Source organism: Castanea sativa, chromosome 6 (genome assembly GCF_040712315.1).
Source record: "Castanea sativa cultivar Marrone di Chiusa Pesio chromosome 6, ASM4071231v1".
NCBI lineage: Eukaryota > Viridiplantae > Streptophyta > Magnoliopsida > Fagales > Fagaceae > Castanea > Castanea sativa.
The window spans coordinates 1,927,058-1,943,413 of record NC_134018.1 but is presented as its reverse complement, the minus strand read 5'-3'; the positions used below and the strand labels follow the sequence as shown (position 1 = coordinate 1,943,413).

The following is a 16,356-nucleotide window of genomic DNA, read 5'->3' as shown; positions in this document are numbered from 1 at the left end:
GCAGTAGCAGTGAAAGCAATGAAGTTTCCATCCTCGTCATAGCCAGACCCATTATCAGAAACTTCATCATCACTAAGGGTTACAGCCATAGCCTTACCCTTAGACCTCAAGAATGCTGGACATTTAGATTTCATATGACCATACCCTTAACATCCAAAACATTGAGGACCCATAGAATTGTTTGAAGATTGACCTACTTTTTCTCTAGGTTTATCTATTTTGTTAACCTTAGTGGGATCATTCTTCCTAAAATTTCTAGGTTCATTAGTGTTTTTGCCTCTTGCCCTTCTGTTGCTATTTCTAAGGAAATTCCTAAAGTTCTTGGCAAGATAAGCAATCTCTGTAGTAGAGAGTTCATCATCAAATCCACCAACCTCAACATCATCAACAGACTTAAGAGCCATTGATTTGGATTTGCAAGTTTTGGGTAGGTCTAACTCATAAGACTAAAGAGATCCTACAAGTTCATCAACAAAGATGGAGTCCACATCCTTGTTCTCAGTGATGGCAATCACTTTGGGTCTAAAATCTTCAGTTAAAGATCTAAGAATATTCCTAACAATTTTAGGTTGATCATAGATTTCACCCAAGTTGTATGCAGAATTAACAATGTCATTTAGTTTAGCATAGAATTTATCAAAAGATTCATCATCAGACATCCTAATGCTTTCAAATCTAGTTATTAATTGTTGCAACTTATTGATCTTAATTGCTTTTGTGCCTTCATGCACAGTCTGGAGGATAGTCTAAGCAGTGTGAGTAACCTTAACATTAGAGATTCTCTTAAATTCCTCCATAGAAATAGCATTAAAAATAGCATCCATAGCTTTGCTATTGAAGGCTGCTACTTCTTTCCGAGAAGTTTGCCACTCACTCACAGGAGTAGTGGGTTTCTCCCATCCGTATTCAACTGAGTTCCAGACTCTCTCATCAATGGATTTCAAGAAAGCTTTCATCCTTACTTTCCCGTAAGCATAATTATTCCCATAAAAGTAAGGAGGAATAACAAGAGAGTGTCTGTGTCCCATGACAACAGGGGTCAAGGATTAGCTCAAAGATCAAAAGATCTACACACAAGAGCTACCTGCTCTAATACCACTTGTAGAGTTTATTTAGACCCCTTTAACACACAATTAGATTAACCTAGTTAATAAGCCAAGTTATTACTTAGTCCAAATTTCAAATCTAGGTTAACACAATCATATAATCATATTAATGCAAAGTGCGAAATATAAAAACACAAAGATATGATGACCCAGGAAAACTAAACTAGTAAAAAACTTGGGGAGGATTTAACCTAGTTATCCTCAAGGTAAACCTGAATCCACTATAAAAGAATCGAAGTTGTACAATAACGACTTAGACCACTAACATCCTATTGCTACCCACCAGTAGAACTTACTGACACGACCACGTGCAAGCTCCGAGACCACGGACTCCTTTCTTGGATTCTACAGCAAGTACAAGCACTCCCGCTTGTATATCATTAAGCACTTATGATAGCAACTGAATGATCATTAAGCTCTAGAAGAAATCTCCTTCTTAATAATCTCAAGCTTGTGTGAAGGCAAGCACCTCTCAGATCTTACAAGAGATTCACACAAACAGTAATATGAGCAACACCAAAAACGTGACTAGGGTTTGCCTTTTATACCTAGGACAAAACGTAAAACTCTACACATTATATGGGCTTAGGACTGAGTTGGAAAATCTGCAGAAAAAACAATCTGCACAACTTTCAATCGGTCAAGTCTAATTCTCGATCGATTGAGTCAGGCAGAAATGCACAATAACTTCTGCAGTTAACTCGATTTTAACTTTACATAAATCACATACTTTGAGCAAGTCTAAGACATAACTAAACACCTGTTTTGATCATGGTTTGCCAAAAATACATATTAGAGTTCTAATACATTAGTTCCTAAGTACTTAGAACCTAACACTTTCCATCAGGAACAATTACTGATAATTATGAGTTAATCTACCACGCTTTAATATTAAAACTTTTATATGCATACTTTTAGTTTAATGATTAGATGATATGAACTAGTATGGTCATGATGGATGAATTAAAGAACTCAGTCTACCTTGTCCTTTATTGTTTTTTGAGGGCCCAGAAAATACGACAGCCACACAGAAAAATTAGGTTTTCGATTTTTTGACATATATTAAATTTTGATGGGAAGTATTACGCACGTCTACATCATATTTACAAAAAAATTATAGATAGTTTCTTATTATTGGTTATAATTTTTTTTTTGAGAGAGAGTTTTACAACTAATAGCGTCTGCTTTTGATGATAGCTCTTTATCATCAAATCAAGACACCAAATCTCTTATTCAACCATCAAAGACTTTACCAGTTGAGCTAGCTGGAATCTACATTGGTTATAATTTAAATTTATTATTGAAATGACTTTTTTTACTTTACCAATAACAACCTGTAACAACCTATTACTTAAAATTTGTTGTGAAAATTTTATGAAAACATTATAAACATAACATTTCTCTAATTCTTTTTTTATTTATTAAAAGAAGCTATTTATTCACTAGTTTAGTGATAGTTATTTTCTTATAAATAAATAAAGGAAGAAAGAGATAAGGTTCAAACCCATGAGACATAAAAGATATGAGTGTTATATAATACAAGGTCATGTTCGGTGGTCCAATGGGATCTATCTTGATGCTACTTTGTAATAATGAAATATCTTTTTCATTTGCTATTGTTTGATGATCCACCTATATAGTCAACAAAAAGAACCAATCCTTGGTAAATGATGAACAACTGTTTTTTTTTTTTTTTTTTCAAGAGGAATTTTCTTGATAGTAACAAAAATTTAGCAATTTGACACCATAAAAAACTAGTTTATTTATTTTACCATTTTACTTTACAAAATATTCAACATCAGTGGTTTTATTTTAACATTCAACACAATGAAATAATATATCTACTACAATAAACAACAACCACTATCACCAATACAATAAAATATTGTTTTTTTTACCATCTTAGCTCAACGGCCAAATTTTTTCTAGTGTAGCTCAATAGCAAAATTTTTACCACAGTCAGAGATGTTTATGTACTGTTAACTCAACAACCAAATTTTTTGACTTTCCTTCCACCACTGCAACATGCATTCTAGTATTGGTAGTGCTAAATGCTCTATGTGGCTTTCTTTTTCTCTCCTTTTTTGCATTTATGTAGGTGGATTTTATAGGTACCAGTTAATGTCAATGGCCTCATATAAACGTTGCTATGTCTGTTGTGTAAAAAATAATATTATGCACACAAAAGAAGACAAGGTTGGGTACAAAAGAAAAATGAAACACAAAAGGTAATACAGATAATTTATATTAATGGGAATTAAGGGTTTGTTAATGAATTTTCTTTACCTGGTCAATCTGTGAATGTGATCGAGAATGACGCTTTGCCTTAATTTTTTTTCATTTAAAAGAAGTAAAAGAAGTAAATTTTTAGCCCTGCCACGCTATATATCTTCCCCGATAGAGACTTTCCATCAGGAGCAATTACTGATAATTATGAGTTAATCTACCACGCTTTAATATTAAAACTTTTATATGCATTCTCTTAGTTTGATGATTAGATGATATGAACTAGTATTGGTCATGATGGATGAATTAAAGAACTCAGTCTACCTTGTCCTTTATTGTTTTTTGAGGGCCCAGAAAATACGACAGCCACACAGAAAAATTAGGTTTTCGAATTTTTTGACATATATTAAATTTTGATGGGAAGTACTACCTACAACATATTCACAAAAAATTATAAGTAGTTAATTGTTATTGACTTTAATTTAAATTTACTATTGAAATGACTTTTTTACTTCACCAATAATAATATGTAATAACCTACCACTTAAAATTTATTATGTAAATTTTATAAAAATGTTGTAAAAATAATATTTTTTTAAATTTGTTTTATATTAAAAAAATGCTATTTATCCACTAGTTTAGTGATAGTTATTTTCTTGTCGATAAATAGAGGGAAAGGGAGATAAGGTTCAAATCCAGGAGACATTATAAAATATATAAATATCATATATGTATCATTCAACTATCAAATTGAATTCTAACTAATGATAGTCATATTAGAGAATTCATATTCCAAAATTTTATCTCATCATATTTTACCATCTAAAAAAACTATTTTATCAATTATACCATATCATTTTACAATACTCCCAGCATCTTAATTTTTATTTTACAATATAACACATTAAAATAATATTTCTACATAATAAAATAATATATCCCAAAACCCAAATAAAAATAAAACCCAAAACCCGGTGAGAGAGAGAGGAATTGATAAAGTAAGTGAATAAAATATTAGTTTTTTTTTTTTTGGAATTGAGCTACAGTGCAATTCTACTTCTTAGAATTGCACTGTAGCACTATTGCAAATTTTTTTTTGCAATAGTTGGTTTTCACAAGTCCGGATGTGTGAGGAATTTTGGGCTTTTATACTAAATTTTCCCTACATATAACATATGTCATTCCCAATGTGAATACTTTACAACCACCATCTTAAATTTAAAATTAATACAAGGTCATGTTCGGTGGTCCAATGGGATCTATCTTGATGCTACTTTGTGATAATGAAATATCTTTTTCATTTGTTATTGTTTGATGATCCACCTAAATAGTCAACAAAAAGAACCAATCCGTGGTAAATGATGAACAACTGTTTTTTGTTTTCCAAGAGGAATTTTTTTAATGTTTCTAACGGGATGTTTAGGGTTTAAATAATCATATCTTATTGTAATTATCACATTATCAAATAGTTATAAAAAAATAAAAATAAAAAGTTCTTTGTTTTTCACTTTAGCCCAAACAAATTTTACACAACAAGTCTCCCAAAACTTTTGCAAATAATATGTCCAAAAAGCATCTAACCTTGCATACGAGAGCATTAATATTAGTGGTGCAAAAATTTTAGCAATTTAACACCACAAAAAGCTACTTTGTTTATTTCATCACACCACTTTACAAAATATCCAATATTAGTGATTTTATTTTAGCATTTATCACAATAAAATAATATAAATAATACAATAAAATAATATATTTATTATAATAAATAACAACCATCATCATCAACACAATAAAATAATATAACTTTTAATAATATATATATATATATATATATATATATATATATATATATATATGTATATATCATCTTAGCTACAGTGCACAACCATCTTTGTCTGTGCACGGTAGCTCAACAACAAATTTTTTTGGCTTTCCCTTCACTGGTGCAGCATGCTTTTTATTATTGGTGGTGCTAAATGCTCTAAGTTGCTTTCTTTTTCTTTCGTTTTTTGGATTTATGTAGGTGGATTTTGTAGGTACCAGTTAATGTCAATGGCCTCATATAAACGTTGCTATGTCTGTTGTGTAAAAAATAATATTATGCACACAAAAGAAGACAAGGTTGGGTAAAAAAGCAAAATTATCTACCAACCACTCCGATTTCCTTCTTCCAATGTGAAATTCATGTACAAAAATATTTAGTGTGTTTAGCAAAAATTATTTTTACTAATTTATTTTACTATTTAATTTATTTTTGCTACTATTTATGGGTCTTATTACATTTTTTGGCACTATTCATGAATTCTACTGTACTATTTCAGCTAACTTTTAGCTTTATCTACCGTACTTTCAACAAAAAAATTTTAATTTTAGTAAAATAAGCGGATCCTAAATATACCTTTAATATGCTCAAATATCTTTCTCTAAGCCCAATTTAGTCATTGACTATTAGAAGAACCCAAATAGAATCCGATGTCTCTGTGGTTTTTAGTCGACATGTAGGGTCTCAGAACTTAATATCTTATGTCTTACTGTAGAGAATAACAACAATTTTGTAGGGCCTAGTACTCATGCCAAATCCAATTCCAAATTCTTGGGATATATAGGAGAAGATATATCTGCTACTGCTAGTGTGATTGAATTAAATAGTAAACTGACCAACAGTTACCTGTATTAGCAAAGCCAATATAAATGGTCTTGGTTGTTATTAGAAACCTGGTGTGAAGGTAACTAACTAATTAACAACTACCCATATATATTTGCACGACACTTTGTTACTATACTCGCCAATTAGTATCTTACAATTTTTTTTTTTAATTCAATAATTAGGGAGATGGATTTAAACCATGAACATCTTTATTAGAAACACCAAAAAAGTTTCACTTCAACTGCATAGCACTGGACGATCGTCGTCTTACATTAATGTTGCATATAATTATTAGATACTCATTGAATTAGCATAACATGATAACAAATTAGATACTCATGTCATAAAAAGTAATGACAAATTATCTAATATAAATATGATAAGAGATTTTTTTTTTTTTTGATGGAGTGAATAAGTGAATTTTTGTATTAGGTAAAATTGGTCTAATTAGTTAAGAAGTGCATTTTTTGATGGAGTGAATAAGTGGAGTTTTTGTATTAGGTAATTGGTTTAATTAGTTTAGAATATCACGTGACCTCTTTTATGAAAATATTCAATTACAAAATATGATTTTTATAATTAAAAAAAAAAAAACATTTATAGAGTAGAAGTGATCAAAGAACTAAAAATTTTACCATTACATGAAACTCACAAGCACATTAAACTTAAAAGTTAATTAAACATGATATATTTTTTTTGACTTTAATAAGCCGTTAAAGTGAAAATGTTATGAAATTTTGTTGGGATCGGGAAATAGAATTCAAACTAAGCAGTTAGCACTTTTAGACAGAGCGCAAACCGTTGGCACTTAGCAGTTATCACTTGCCAGCACCGCCACCGTCCACTATCTCTAACAATTAAATAAAAACTGAGACTGATGAGAGAGAGACAGTAACAGTCAGTAAGTAAAAGCAGAGTGAGACTTTTAAAAACACCGTTTCTTTCAGTATTAAAGACACACACACACACACACAAACACAAAGAGAAAAGAAAAAAAGAAAGAATAAAAATCAGAGAGAAAGAAATCTGAGGGCTGCCACCACCACCACCACCGACAGCCGCCGGAATCGCTACCAGTAAGTTTTTTTTTTTTGGTGGGTTTTTTTGGTTCATCTGGCTTTGATTTTGTAGGTATGATATGGGTTTGAATAATTAAGGTGTTATTTTGTTTAGAACTAGGAAGTAGTAGTTTTGTTTTGTTTTGGGTATTTGGGTTTTAAATGGGAATCGATTTAAATATTTGGGTTTGCTTTGATTTTTTGATTTCAGAGTAAGATGAAGATTTAGTTTTTTTATTTTATTTTATTTTTATACTTTTTGGGTTTGTTGTTTCTGATTGGTTCTTGTGTATACAGTTCAATCTTGAACACCACAGTAAAGTACTGTGTTTTTTAAGCCATTTGATGATGATGTGGATTATTATCTATTAAAGTGAAAGAAACACACAGAGATGAACATGTGTGAAAACAGTACAAAACTTAACATGAAACAAAGCCAGTTTTAGTACTAGGCTTGGGCACTGTTCTAGCCATTGATTTGAGCTTTGTTACTGTGGTAAATATACAGTGAATTATTATACACTGTTTTGATATTTTTTTTTTACTCTCTCTAGAAAGTGTCTGTATGTCTTACCATAATGCAAAAGTACAATGAATCAGTAGAGAGACAAGGTGGTTGATGTAAATGTGATGGATCTTTTGACCCCCCGGTGGATTTAGAGACAGGAGAGGAGGAGCATCCGGCATTTTACATATGAATTTGATGTGGTCAGCATCATAATGTGGGTTGAAACTTGAATGCCTCCATAATCATGTTTTCTTTTATGATTTCATAAAAATATTGTATATATTTTTTTATTGTTTTGTGCTGTATGTTTGATGAAATTCCTTATAGAATGTATGTCATCTTTGGATTCAAAATTTCTTTCCTTGGTGTCTCACAATTGTTTTCCTGAGAATTAGAGAAAAGAAATTAATTTCAAGAAATCTTTATCATCTAATTGTTTGTTTTTATATCAAATTTTCAAAACTTTGGGAAAAAAAAGAAGAATGAAAAAATATTGTTTTCGTCCCTAAAGTTTGTTTGAAGTTTGTCTTTTTTCCTTAAATTTTTTATTTTTATTTTTTCCATGGCTCACTGCACTATAGATATCAGTAGGACTGACTGTGGTCAGTGCTTTGATGCTCAATTGGTGACTTTTAGGACGACAATTGGATAATTAGAAATAAAAGAGGATGGGAGATTTATGGGTGTAGTTGTTTTATGTGGTACCATGATTTCCAGTTCTATTCCAACATATCAACCAGTGGTTCCAATGTCATTTAGTTATTGTATTTTTTTCTTATAGGAAAAAGAAAAAACTGATCTTATTTGTATCTATCATAATTTATCAGAAAATAATGATACAGTTTTGTTGCTGTTTTGATGAATTAAGTTAAATTGATGTATCTCACTACAGTTGCTAGAAGACCCCTCTTCACATGGACTTGGAGTTGGTGTCATCATTGCAGTGCTATCATGTTTGACTATTTGTAGCTGTTGGATGACCATTCTATGTGAGTTCTGATGTTGTTTTGTCCTGGCATGGTTGGCGAAGGTTAAACAAATTATTGAATTGACACCTACAATAGATTTGTATCTTCTATCAAAATTTGATGTTTTAGTTCTAATTCAGATCTCCTGCTTCTGAGAATCCAGCTCAATTAGTTTTATCTTCCCACCAAATTTTATGAATCAATCTTTTTCAAGGATGAAGGTATTCTTCCACTTGAATGAAATCAAACTATTTTTTCAGATGAACAAAATGAAAGCATATTCCCGAATATCACTATGTGGTGATCAAGTTTATACTAAAAAGTATGTTTAAAGTGGTTTGAGTATAATCTTGTTACATAAAAAATGTATATAATAATTCCATTTAGTAGTATTTAAGCATTTCAAAACGTATTTAGGGTACCCACTCCTACTCTTGCCTTTATTTGATTATTGCTCATTGTAGATTGTCTTAGACACTAGAGCCTTTGGTCAAGTCTGTGATTATATTGCATTAGAGTTTAACTTGTCTGGCTCCAGTAATTGTGCAAAGCCACATCTATTTAATTTCATAGTTGTGGTGGAACATTTTGTTATGCAGTTGAATGTTATAAAATGTATCTTATTGTCATTTGATCAATGTGTTGGAATTAGAGGGTCATCAAGGTTAATCGAATGGTTTCTTCTACAAGCAGCTACGTGACTTTGGCCTTGCCAAGTTGAAGACAAACAATGATCCCATGCATACATTGATACTTGACACATTAGGGTGAGGGCTTCTATAAGCTTTCCACTTTAGATTAAATATTATACAGTTTTAATCTTTTTTATAAGGAGGCTTTTGTTTCATGTAGATATTTTTCTCTAGAATATGCGAAGGAAGTTATTGTTTCTGTACTGATTGATTCTATGCATTTGTCACTATTCTCTTACAAGTGATATTATAACACATATGATGAAGTTGTATGTTTGAGTCATGTAGTGACTTATTATTTTTAATTCATAGATGTTGGTTTTGAATTCGGCTTTATGTAATGCTTCTTACAATGATATTTTGGTTTTGCTTGTCTTTTAGAGCCATGAAGAGTTTACAGAATCAAGTGGCTTATCAGAAGTAGGTCCTTAGAGATTAATTAGCAGAAATTTAATCAAGAACAGTAGGCACATATAATATTAATTCAGAATATAACACTTCATTATGTGTTCTTTATAATATGCTCTTGCAAACCATTTTATAAAATTGTCCACCCTGATATATCCTGATCTAGAAAAACCCTTGCTGAATATCCTCCATTGACAACCAACAGAACCTGTTGATGATTTAGATTCAAATGTTTTGATGGTGATGACATACCACTCCAAATGATTTACAAATGTCACTAAGCTGCTGAATACAATGCATGGGAGGAAGAAATCTCATCCACTAAAACAACCTATCATGCTACAAGTGGCATGAGCCAGAATGTTCATGTTTTGTTACATTGCTATGTAATTTTATATAAATTTATTTTTGAAGTATGTGATTTTGCCTTATTTGTGTTTGAGTTTGTGCCCTGTTTTTTATGTTTGTACTACTTTCAGCTATGCTAATTGGTTAGCAGTTTTTTTTTTTTTGGTGTTCGTACATGGAACTACATTGATCTAGAGCAATATGTTTTGTATTGAACTATTCATAATGGTCATTTATATTATCGTTTTTAATATATTTTTTTGATAATTTGAATCATTTATAAATATTAAATGCAAGTGTTTGGCTAAACTCTTCCAATGCAAGGACCCGCACATAGTGCGGGTTATAGAATAGTAGTAGTAATTGTAATGTAGGCTATGTAGCTAAATACCATAATGTCACAATAAAGATTGATAAAGACAATATCTAATGTACTTAGGTGTATCTGATATAGGAGTTGGGAGCAGGAACAGAAGTAGGCAGGGGAAAGGTGTACTGTGCCTGTATCAAGAATCAAATCAAATGGGTTCTTGCTATTCATCGATTTCAGAAAAGAGTATGGATACAGTGGAAGTGGTGAACTCTTCCTGTACGTGTGCTTCCACTACATCCAATTCAAGTTCCCCTAATTATAATAATAATGATAATAATGAGAATAAGATGGAGAAGAAGAAAAATAAGAAGAGAAATAAGAGGCGGTGGAAAAAGACATCAGCTTTGGCTAGCGATGAAGGTGAGCTGATGGGTCCCGAGCAGAGTGGGAAGATGGTAATGAACGGTGCCACCAAAATTGCCTGCTTATATACCCAGCAGGGTAAAAAAGGAACCAATCAGGATGCCATGCTTATTTGGGAGGTACTCGCTACATAATCCAATCCCACTGCTTCAATTAATACTCTAATATTCTTATTTTCATTTTTTATTTTAGGATTAGATGCAGATATTTTTCCATTCTATTGTGTTATGGTATTATTACATTAAATTATTAAATTCAACATTTCCTAACAACATAAGTTTTGGGACATTTAGTAATTTATTATGGTATCAGAGGAAGAGGTCCATGGTTCAAACCTTGTCTCCATTTTACCTCTCATTTTAAAAATTCCCACATGACTGACAATTTAGGCTCACATGTAAAGGGGGTTGGTTAAATTAAATTATTAAATTTAAAATTTCCTCACAGCTTAAGCTTTTGGGAAAATCGGTTATTTAGCAATATTATGTATGATCGACTTGGTTGTAATGTTTCTTCTCTCTCTACAATAGAATTTCAGTTCAAGAAGTGATACAATATTTTGTGGGGTATTTGATGGACATGGTCCTTACGGCCATGTGGTTGCGAAGAAAGTCCGTGATTCTCTTCCAGATATACTATGTACTCATTGGAAAACCAAATCCATTGGTGACCCGAGCAACATTGAAAATGGTAGCGGAAACATGAATACAGAGGAAACATCATCTCCAACTCCAAGCATGGATGATGAAAGCCATGAGACAATGGAGGTTGAGACTAACGAGAAAGAAAAACACCCTGAAATGTTTCTGCCTCTTAAACGCTCTATCTTGAAGGCTTTCAAGCTAATGGATAAGGAACTAAAGTTGCATCCCACAATAGATTGTTTTTGCAGTGGAACAACAGCGGTCACTTTGGTAAAGCAGGTATTCTTCATGCTAGAAACATTTTTTTCCTGGACCACTTAGTAATTTATCATTCTATTTTATATATGACACTCATAAAATTTAACACAATCTGTGTATAAATATCATGTCTGTGTGCATATATATATATATGTATGTATGTATGTATGTATGTATGTATGCCTGTTTGTGTGTGTGTGTGTGTGTATGTATGTGTACGCACACATGCACGGGTGCATGTATACTTCTGAATATAAGAGGAAGATAAAATTTTGAATGATTTTATTGTGAGTTAATATTTAAGACTTAAGATAAATCTTAACATCCTTTATAATGGCTCCAAGCCTCCAAATATGGGTTCATCAAATTTAATATGCCCTTTATGTAGTGTAACATTTCTTTGCATCTAGATGTGATAAATTCTAGCTGACCATGCTACCTTGCATAAGGTTGATTTGAAAGACTTCCCTGCAGCTCTTTAATCCCCATTGAATCACCTCTTCCCATTTAAACATCTGGTGTGTCACTAAACAATGACTTAACACTTGTCTCCAAATCCTTTTTCTAAATGAGCAATCAAAAAACATCTCCCATATAACTCCATTTAGGCATTCTATCTCCTGTAGATAATTTGTCTTTCATAGCCAACCAGCTTAAGAAGGAAGCTTTAGTAATGGAAACTGAGCAATACACTATTGACCTCCCATGCAGAGAATCTAATGGATTTTCTTTTAATAAGTTAAAATATAATTTAGTATTCTATGTATTGAATACATCTATAAATGTTTTCTGCACTTCTGTTTATATAAGATTTTGTAAAGGCTTTGTTGTTCCTCTTTTACTCTTATTGTTCTCCCCATATTATGGTATCTGGAGATCTGATCCTAGAACAAGTGCAATCAATTAAGCTAAATATTATTATAAGAAGCCTAGAGACCAGAATCTAAATTATGGCTATTAGTTATACGAGAAAAATAAAATCATATATGGTATTGTTTTTCCAGAGGAACTCCCTTATCTATCAATAATCACCCATTGCTTCCAATTTCAAGGCAAAGGTTTGCTTAATAGCCCATGAAGTTATATGAGACTTGTTGGCAAGCTAGTATAAATTTAATATCAGATTTGTTTTACGAGTCATGCATCAAAAAATTCACCTATACCATGTTTTTGGTTAAAAAATTTTAAGATGGGATTTAGTCATTTTATAGAAATTTAATTTCTGTTTTGATAAATTCCTGGTTTGGGTGAGTAGAGGAGGAATTTACAAATTTCAAGCTAAATTTCAGCCAGAATTTGTGGCTTCCAAATCCCAGTTAAAAATTCCGCCTAATGAGGTGTCATTTCCAAATTTCCACCAACATCATCACCCTTGGCTCTAAGAGAGAGATTAAGATGAACAGATGATACAAATTTCGTGGTTCACTCCCTTGAACAGATGATACAGCTTATGGTATGATGTGGGTTAGATCTTCCTTAATGATAGGTCTTTTTACCACCAACTATGTTAAGTTGAACTTACATTATTTATGTTCTTATGTGAGGCTTAGGCCTAAAAACAATTGAATGTGGACATGATTTCATTAGAAATTACATGGTAGACTAGAAAAATAGTCCATTACGTGAGGCGAGACGGTAATTGTGTAATATACTAACGAACCAACTGCTAATTGGAAATTTTTAAAGCCGTTGTATTAAGTTGAGCAGGACTGCATGTTAATTGTATAATGTAATTGTTGGTTTTAGTGAGTGCTCTGCTTGTTGATATACTCATCTACCTTGGTGGCCCACATCCTGACAACTTAAGCTTTTTGGACTTAATGGTAACTAATAATGATTTTGGGCCTAATATGAACTATTAGAGATTCAAACTCATTGCGTATATGGACTTTCTTTTTTTTAATTGTTTGCTATATATTTTATTCTCATTCTCCACTAGCAAGTGGAACACAATGAGCAAAACCATTTTTTTCTTTTTCAGTGTAATATTGCAAGACAACCCCAAAATTTTGGGACTAAGGCTTTTTTTTTGTTGGTGGAATAATATGGAATTAGCATGTCTAAGTTTCTATTGGGCCAATTTGTTGTTACTAGTCTAAATGAAGTTCCACTGTAATTGATGCATGAGGAAACACCTCACCTCAACCCACTTTTTGAGAGATCTAAAATAAAATGTTATCTTTCACGTTAAGCTGCAATATCTTTTCTTCGGATACAGAACGTTACGTAATGATATCTATATCATATCACAAAATTTTAATCACATTTGCTTATTTAAAAAATGATATTTTATTCTGGGAAAGCTTTCTGGAGAAATACAAGTTATTCTTCAGCTGAAAAATTGCCAGTCTCAACTTTCATGGGAGCTTTACCTTGTTGGGTGATTCATGTGTAGGGATGCCCTTCCAAGAACCTACTCTTGTCAATTGCAAATCTGGTTCTCTAAATGGTGTATATGTATGGTTTTTCAGGGTCAGAATATTGTAATTGGAAATGTGGGAGACTCAAGAGCTGTGCTGGCAACAAGAGACAAAGATAGTTCTTTGATTGCTATACAATTGACTGTGGATTTGAAACCCGATCTACCAGGTCTCTCTCTCTCTCTCTCGTGTGCCCGCACATACACACATTCTTTACCTCCTCCCCTGTTGTTAACCAAATAGCAAGTTAAAGAAAGGTTCTAGAATCTATAAAACTACTGACCAAAAACAAATCTATAGGACTTGAAATTCTTGTCCTTTTGGTGTTCAGGGGAAGCTGCTAGGATCCAGCGATGCAAAGGAAGGGTCTTTGCTTTGCAGGATGAGCCTGAAGTGGCACGAGTATGGTTACCTAATAATGATTCACCTGGTTTGGCGATGGCTAGAGCTTTTGGGGATTTTTGTCTGAAAGATTTTGGTTTAATATCTGTCCCAAATGTTTACTACCACCATCTTACTGAAAGTGACGCATTTATTATTCTTGCCACAGATGGGGTACTTTTATGTTCTTACTAGCTAAGTTCTGTAACAGCATGCAAATTTTTTATCTCTTATTTATTATTTTCAAAATCAATATCAGTGCTGTATTTGTTAGTTTAATACTGATGCAGGTTTGGGATGTCCTCTCAAATAAAGAAGCTGTGGATGTCGTGGCTTCATCCCCTAGTCGATCAACTGCAGCCAGAGCTCTTGTAGATTGTGCAGTTCGGGCATGGAGACTTAAATATCCTACTTCAAAGAATGATGATTGTGCTGTTGTATGCCTGTTTCTAGAACATGTACCTGCATCTATTGAGGCTGTGGCAGACAATGATACGACAAAGACTGCTCAAGAGACAATGGAGCAGGTGGCAGTAACAGATGAGAAGGATGGGCCTTCAGAAGTGAATTGTTCTCAAAATTTTGTTCTTGAGCACTCAGGTACCATACGAGGCTCTGACGAGATTGTGCCTGTCATTGAGCTAGGAGAAAATCTTTCTGTGAAGTCCCAGGGCCAGTCCAAGAAGAGCCTAGCCGAGTTCATTTCAACTGCAGAAGATGAGGAGTGGTCCGCCTTAGAAGGTGTGACCCGGGTTAACAGTCTGCTAAGCCTTCCCAGGTTCCTGTCTGGTGATAGAAGATCAGCCAGTTGGAGAAAGTGGCTATGATACATCTAATCAGTGCTAATCCTCAGCAAAATGGAACTTTAATGATTTTCACATCAAAATTAAATCCCACTTTTTCAAAAGAATATTATCAATGGCAGAGAGAATATGTAGGTTTCACTCTCACCCTACAGATGCAGAATGATGCTACTTAAAGAATACCTATATAAGCCCCTGCGCCACCATATATAAGGAGTTTTGATTAAGTTTGGTGTATTTTTCACCGTAGAAAATGGCATTGCAAATTTTGTTGGTGGAGTTCGTTCTAAGGTATTATTGTGGTTTGGTGAAATCACATCTTACTTTTTGACTGTGTCAGGAGGATTGCTTCATAAATAAACAAAGTCTTAAAAGACATTCAACAAGGAATTTAATTCTCAGCTGGGGGATGGTTGTAAATTATAATGATGTAATGCTTTGCTGAATGTGATGATGCAGGCAAGGTAACTGTTGGCATTGTTTTAAGATTGAAATTTTTATAAAATGATTTTTCTTCTTTCAGATTTTGTAATTTGTAGAAGCGATCAAGTATGAAAGTAGTAGAACAGTAGTATCCCATCATGATGAAAGCTGGCAAAGGATGGTGTGGGTGTTGTGTGAGTATATGCTAAATCTTATATTCGATCTCATATATTAGGTTGGGAAATGTTAATCAATGTCCTAAGGACATTAATTTAAGAGCTATTTTTAGAAACATTTTATTGGGAGAATGATAAAATAATAAATGTTGTTGACAACTTTTTATATTTCTCAAGAAAGTGGAATCAAAACTTTCTTATTATAGTTTATTAATAATTGCCTCCAGGACATCTATTAACAATTTAACATGACCTTATTAGGTTAATATGGAACATATCAGCAAAGATATCGTAAAAAATTGGTTAGCATGTCTCTTGTTCTAAGTGAAATAATCTGAGTCATAAAATCAAGGAGGACATGAATCAGAGTTTCTAACGCACCACAGTGAGGGCATTTGTTCCCTATTGGGAGTTGGGACTATGGGGAAAGACCACAATTCTGGAATCCCATAATGAACACACTGCCATAGGAATATCAACAATTTTGGGTAGCCTACACATGCCAAATTCAATTCCAGGCCCCTGAGATTTGTTAAAGAAGATGTCTACTGGTA

General features: G+C 32.7%; 1 protein-coding gene across 12 annotated transcripts; it reads left to right on the top strand.

The window, feature by feature from the left end:
* Positions 1 to 6,721: 6,721 nt before the first annotated feature.
* On the top strand, positions 6,722 to 15,725 carry LOC142640567 (putative protein phosphatase 2C 6). Of its 12 annotated transcripts, XM_075814722.1 has the most exons (9): positions 6,722 to 7,055; positions 7,592 to 7,759; positions 8,438 to 8,534; positions 9,207 to 9,280; positions 10,416 to 10,816; positions 11,228 to 11,620; positions 14,071 to 14,188; positions 14,351 to 14,574; positions 14,691 to 15,725. In XM_075814722.1, exons 5-9 carry the CDS (start codon positions 10,484 to 10,486, stop codon positions 15,225 to 15,227), a joined length of 1,605 nt encoding a protein of 534 aa, XP_075670837.1. In that variant the 5' UTR covers positions 6,722 to 7,055; positions 7,592 to 7,759; positions 8,438 to 8,534; positions 9,207 to 9,280; positions 10,416 to 10,483; the 3' UTR covers positions 15,228 to 15,725. The 12 variants fall into 12 exon arrangements, with proteins under 12 accessions (XP_075670837.1, XP_075670835.1, XP_075670836.1 ...); XM_075814720.1 differs by lacking the exon at positions 7,592 to 7,759; XM_075814721.1 differs by lacking the exon at positions 7,592 to 7,759 and having other exon boundaries at positions 6,793 to 7,055; positions 9,166 to 9,280.
* The last annotated feature ends 631 nt before the right edge of the window (positions 15,726 to 16,356 follow it).